Source organism: Sus scrofa, chromosome Y (genome assembly GCF_054392235.1).
Source record: "Sus scrofa isolate SSC_HxYL_T2T_F1_AM1 chromosome Y, Sscrofa_HxYL_maternal_Yorkshire_Landrace_v2.0, whole genome shotgun sequence".
Lineage (NCBI taxonomy): Eukaryota > Metazoa > Chordata > Mammalia > Artiodactyla > Suidae > Sus > Sus scrofa.
The window spans coordinates 2,531,501-2,537,500 of record NC_139402.1 but is presented as its reverse complement, the minus strand read 5'-3'; the positions used below and the strand labels follow the sequence as shown (position 1 = coordinate 2,537,500).

The window sequence follows — 6,000 nt, the reverse complement described above, 5'->3', positions numbered from 1 at the left end:
TATCACGTATCTGCACCTCTTAATTTCACTTATCATCTTCTATCGATGCCTACCTATAATGTCCGTGTCTACCCGTCACCATCAAACCGTCAGTGGCATCTGCCCATCCTCTAGCCACCCCTCCGTACTAAGCCACATTTATCAAACAGCATTCATCCATATCCTCCATGTATAGACCTGTCTACCATTTTTCCATTCATACCTGTCAATATCTATGGTCTTTTTTGTTTTTTTTTTTTGTTGTTGTTTTTTTTTTTTTTGTCTTTTTAGGGCCGCCTCTGCGGCATTTGGAAGTTCCCAGGCTAGGGGTCGAGTTAGAGCTCCAGGTCCCAGCCTACACCACAGCCACAGCAATGCAGGATCCTTAACCCACTGAGCCAAGGCAGGGATCGAACCTGCATCCTCATGGATGCTAGTCAGATTCATTTCCACCGAGCCACAACAGGAACGCCAATACCGGTGGTCTTTTATCAATATCTATCAATAATACCTATTTATCTCAATCATCATCAAACTATCAATACTACCTATCAATCATCAATCAATATCTACAATGTATCTATTGATCGCTCTCAAACACAGTGATTCCCAAGGCCAAGTGATTTTGGCCCCAGGAGACAGTGGCAGTGTCTGGGGACATTTCTGGTTGTCACAGTTACAGGGGAGGGGACACCCCTGGCAGGTGGTGGGTGGAAAGCAGGCTCGAGCCCCACAGTGCACAGGCCACCCCATCAGGGACCCAGCCCCGTGTCAGCAGAGTGGAGCTGAGGAGCGGGGTGAGATGCAGTCACCTAAGAGCAGGGCTGCCCACCCCCGGGCCCCCCTTCCCTGCTCTGTGGGGTGAAACCCACACTCCCCTGGAGACTCCTGAAGCGCCAGGATTTTCGTCATGATCTCACTAGGTTAATCCCGTCGGGTCACCACCAGCTGATGGCAGACACGAGCTCTGGGGTTCCTTACGGGGGAATCGGCATTTCCCTGTCCCGGACACCCCGAAACCAGCCCCCCGCCCCCCGCCGAAGCCCCGGGCCTCAGGGCCGCCCTCCACGCCCCACCCACCTCACGGCCTCGGCCAGGTGGGCCCAGCACAGGTAGGTGGTCCTGGCCACGTAGAGCAGCATGTGCTGCTGGGACGTGGGGCTTGTCCCGGCCAGGTAGGCGCTGGCCAGCTCGGTGTTGGCGTACACAGCTGCGAACGAGCAGAACATTGTCCAGTAAGTGAGAGGACAGGGACGTCAGCCTTCACGTACAGCAACAGCAATGTCGTGACTGACACGCCGCCCATCTCCTCTGGGTTCCTGGAAATCCCGGCAGCTGGACCCACGTCCTGAAGGAGCGGGGCAGCCGGTGCACCTGCCGGTTCAGCTTCGGCAAATCCCACTGGACGAGGATGGTCCAAGGATGTCTAAGGCACAACCGCTTTTAAAATAGACACGTGGGGGAGCTCCTGTTGCGGCTGAGCAGGTGAAAAACCCAACGACTGTCCATGAGGATGCGGGTTTGATCCCTGGCCTCGCTCAGTGGGTTAAGGATCCGGCATTGCTGTGAGCTGCGGTGTAGGTCACACATGCAGCTTGGATCTGGCATTGCTGTGGCTGTGGTGTAGACCGGCAGCTGTAGCTCCGATTCAGCCCCGAGCCTGGGAATCTCCATATGCCGCGCGTGTGGCCCTAAAAGGAGAAAAAATGAAAAAAGAAAATTAACCCATGCCCACTCTTTGCACCCCAGAAATCCACTGGGTGGGCACACAAGTCCTTGCCACAAAAACCCCACCCTCCCCCTGCTGCCACCCACTCCCATCCTGTCCAGTTTCCACTCTGCAATTTCACGGAGGGACAAAATTCTAAAACACAGTCTGAATGACTGACAGAGGGTTGACAGTTTTGAATTTTTTCAAAGGAAGAAATAAGACCTACTGTCGCTGTATTCCATAAGAGCAAAGTAGTTTCAACAGCACAGTGAAGAATACAACCTAGGCATAAACGGCAACCCTCCAATCAATTCAACTTGATAAAAAATTATTTCCTTGTGATTTTTTTTTTCTTTTTCAGCTTCACCCATGGCATATGGAAGCTCCTGGGGCAGGTACCAATTTCAAGCTGCAGCTGTGACCTATGCCACAGCTGTGGCAATGCCAGGTCCTTAACCCCTGTGCCACAGTGGGAACCCCTTCTTGTGATTTTTTTCCCCCACCCCCACATTTTTGTCTTGTTCCTCATTTGTTTCATCAGGCTGTGCACATCAGCCAGAGAAAACCTATCAATCAGGAGTCGGCAAAGGACAGCCTGAATTTGTTGTCTGGCTTTGACACTCTGCCTGTTTTTGTCAATAAAGTTTTATTGGAATGCTGGCCCCCACCTGTTTCTGTCAATAATTTTTATTTTTTTTTAGACCCACACCTACGGCATATGGAAGTTCCCAGGCTAAGTGTCACATCAGAGCTGCAGCTGCAGGCCTATACCACAGCCACAGCAATGCCAGATCTGAGCCAGATCTTCAGCCTACACTGCAGCTTTCAGCAATGCTGGACCCCTAACCCACTGAAGGAGTCCAGGGATCAAAACCATGGCTTCACGGATACCAGTCGGGCTCGTTACTGCTGAGACACAACAGGAACTCCTGCCAGTAAAGTTATACTGGAACCCAGGCCCACCACCTGTTTTTGTCAATAAAGCTTTATTGGAACCCTGGCCCACCACCTGTTCTTGTCAATAAAGCTTTATTGGAACCCTGGCCCACCACCTGTTCTTGTCAATAAAGCTTTATTGGAACCCTGGCCCACCACCTATTCTTGTCAATAAAGCTTTATTGGAACCCTGGCCCACCACCTGTTTTTGTCAATAAAGCTTTATTGGAACCCTGGCCCACCACCTGTTTTTTGTCAATAAAGCTTCATTGGAACCCTGGCCCACCACCTATTTTTGTCAATAAAGCTTTATTGGAACTCAGCCCCACCCATTTGTTTGTGCTCATGCTCCAAAGGCAGAAATGAGTGGCAGACATAGAGACAACAAGCCTTGCCTGCACAGCTTAGATACTCTCTGGACCCTTCCAGGAAAAAAATGTGCTGAGGGTGCACATTCAAAAGGCAGCCTTCAAAATAATAAGGATGCTAGGAGCTCCCCTTGTGGCTCAGCAGGTTAAAGACCTGACATTGTCTCTGCGAGCATGTGGGTTCAATCCCTGGCCTCACTCAGTGGGTTAAGGATCCAGCATTGCTGTGGCTGTGGTGTAGACCGTCAGCTGCAGCTCCGATTTGACCCCTAGCCTGGGAACCTCGATATGCCGCAGGTGCAGCCCTAAAAAGACAACAAAAGCAAAAATCAAAGCAGATACCAAGGACACTTACCTTCTCCTCTCCTCATTTCCACATGAAGCAGCTTCAGGAGCACACAGGCATCCAGCAGTTGCTCCGTCCCCCGGCAGCTGATGCCCAGATGTGCGGCCACTGCGGCCGAGCCTAGGGGCCCCGGGGCCTCGGCCAGAAGGTCAAACACGCCCAGCTCACAGGCGGCGAAGAGAACCTGGGGGCAGCGGCAGAAACCAAAGGCGGCTTTATTCTCTGAAGAACCAGACTCGGGAACACACACCACGGGGGGTGGGGGGAGGAGGGCGGCCTTTGGAAACGGGGCAGGAAACTGGACGACAGGTCCTTAAAAAACAACAACTCAGCATCAGATGACCACCCCAGGGTGCAGAAATTCCACGCGGGGTGGGGACCCAGAAGAACTGAAAGTGGGGACACAGAGCTGCCCCCACGTGTTCACGGAAGTACCATGCACCAGGGCCGAAAAGGCGGCACCGCCTGGGTGTCTGCTGACGGCTGAACCAAATGCTGCCTACAGGATTCCGACTCAGAAAGCGGGGGGGTTCTGACCCGGATCGAGTGGGGACGAACCTTGATGCTCAGAGAAGCCAGACCCGAAAGGACACGACAGGTGGTCTTTGAAGAGTCTGGTTCACAGGAGGTAGGAGGGTGGGGGCTGGGGGCTGGGAGAGGGGACGTCAGGGGTTCACAGGACTCAGTTTCCCTTTGGGATAACGAGCAGGTCTAAGATGGACATGGGGACGGTCACCCAACCCTGGGAACGGACTTAATGCCGATGAGCTGTGCGCTTCAAATGGTTCAGATGGTCAATTCTATTTTATTATTTTTATTACTATTACGGCCCTACCTGTGGCATATGGAGGTTCCCAGGCTAGAGATCAAATGGCAGCTGCAGTGCCAGCCTGCACCACAGCCACAGCCACGTCTGCCACCTACACCACAAGCTCTTGGCAACACTGTATCCTTAACCCACTGAGCGAGGCCCGGGATCGAACCCGAGTCCTCATGGCTACTAGTTGTGTTTGTTTTTGCTCTGCCACAACCGGAACTTCCTCCCCAATTATTTTTTAATACATTTTTTAATGTTTTAATTGGATGCTTCTCCCTGATATTTTTCAGGGCTGACCCATTTTCCCGCTTCTCCTGGACTGGATGGATTGGTCCCACGGTGGGGGGTGTAGGCCAGGGCCTGGTGGGCGCTGGCCCCATCGATGCAGGGTCCAGAGGGCTCCTTCTCGGGCTGGCCAGCGGGGAGGAGCCAAGCTGGGGAGACGGGGCAGGTCCCGTGTCGGTGGCTCCCGCCTGCCCTCGGCATCAGCTGGTTCGCTGGACCAGCCTCAGCAGCAACGGGCTGCGAAGCGGCCTGCAGGCACTGAACCAGCAAGTCCCCAAAGGGGAAGCCACGTGAGGGGCACAGGCCACCCGGGAAGCCAGGCCAGTGACGTCTCCCCATCCTCTGAGTTTCCCTGAGCACCGTGATGACCGCAGGGCAGACACTCAGGGCACGGAGCGCCTTCTGCATTTTCATTCTGACCCCTGGGTCTGCCTCCTTCTGCTCTTCCACACAAGGAAATACATGCATTCCTTTTTTTTTTTTTCTTAAGGCATCAGTGGTTTTCCCTACCCAGTGGTGTGTCTTGACATCAGTGGGTTATTTCCTGTTTCTCTCTGTGTGTGTAACGAACTGAAGGGGATGCCTCCAAATAATACCCAAGGGGTGCACAAAACAGATAAATCATCAGTGCATTTCCCCCCCACTCCCAGGGTCTTGGATGCCCGGCTGTTAGAGGAGGACCCCCAAAAGTCCCAGGGGGAGAGATGGCTTCTGGGGGCCAAGTGTTTCCCTAAGCACCTGTTGTGTGCTTAGGATTAGGGGTTTTTTTATGGGTGGGTTTTGTTTGTTTTTTTTTTTAGGGCGGCACCTGTAGCATATGGAGGTTCCCAGGCTAGGGGTCAAATCGGAGCTGCAGGTCTACACCACAACCACGCAACACCAGATCTGAGCCGCATCTGCCGCCGACACCACAGCTCAGAGCAACACTGGATCCCCAACCCACTCAGCGAGGCCAGGAATCAAACCCCCGTCCTCATGCATCTTCATTGGGTTCGTTACCACCGAGCCGCCAGGAACTCCCTAGGGTTGTTTGAACAGCATAAAAATGAGACCTTCCTCGATGTTGACCAGGAAACTGGGTGCTGCCCTTCCCCATTGACTGCACGGGAAAGACCACAAAATGCATGTGTCAGGAGGGCGGTGTTCCCGCTGTGTGGACGCTTCATTCTGTCATTCAGGCTCTACTGACCTGTCCTCTTAAGGCAGCACCCTACCGACACGCCGGCTGGATGACTTTCCGGGGTGGGGCGTCCTGTGCACGTGGGAGTCTGGTCTCCACCCAGAAGACGGCAGGAGCGTCATGGTCCCCCCACCCCCTGCACAGTGGGGACAACCAAACCTGTCCTCAGACTTTGCCAAGCGTCCTCTGAGGGTACCGTCCCTGCCTGAGACCCCCTGAACCACATTAAAATTCCAGCCACGCTGATCTACAAAGGTTCTATTAACTCCAGTAATCCTGCTTAAGACGGTGTGCGTCCTGTTCTGTTGCAGTTGCAGAAACTCTTCTTCTAAGCATCGTATGAGCTTATCTGCAGAACAGAAACAGACTCACACTCTG

At 53.3% G+C, this 6,000-nt stretch overlaps 1 protein-coding gene across 4 annotated transcripts in view; it reads right to left on the bottom strand.

The window, feature by feature from the left end:
- LOC110258194 (acetylserotonin O-methyltransferase) overlaps positions 1-6,000 on the bottom strand; it is a 34,692-nt gene that overhangs the window by 17,876 nt on the left and 10,816 nt on the right. For all 4 annotated transcript variants that reach the window (XR_014836132.1, XM_085009041.1, XM_085009042.1 and 1 more), the window contains exons 2-3: positions 3,350-3,524; positions 1,060-1,189 (exon numbers count right to left, since the gene is read on the bottom strand). Coding sequence is in view for 3 of the 4 variants with exons in the window: in XM_085009042.1 (XP_084865168.1) it covers positions 1,060-1,189; positions 3,350-3,524 (305 nt within the window). In the remaining variant the exon portion in view is untranslated. The remainder of the gene's footprint in view (positions 1-1,059; positions 1,190-3,349; positions 3,525-6,000) is intronic.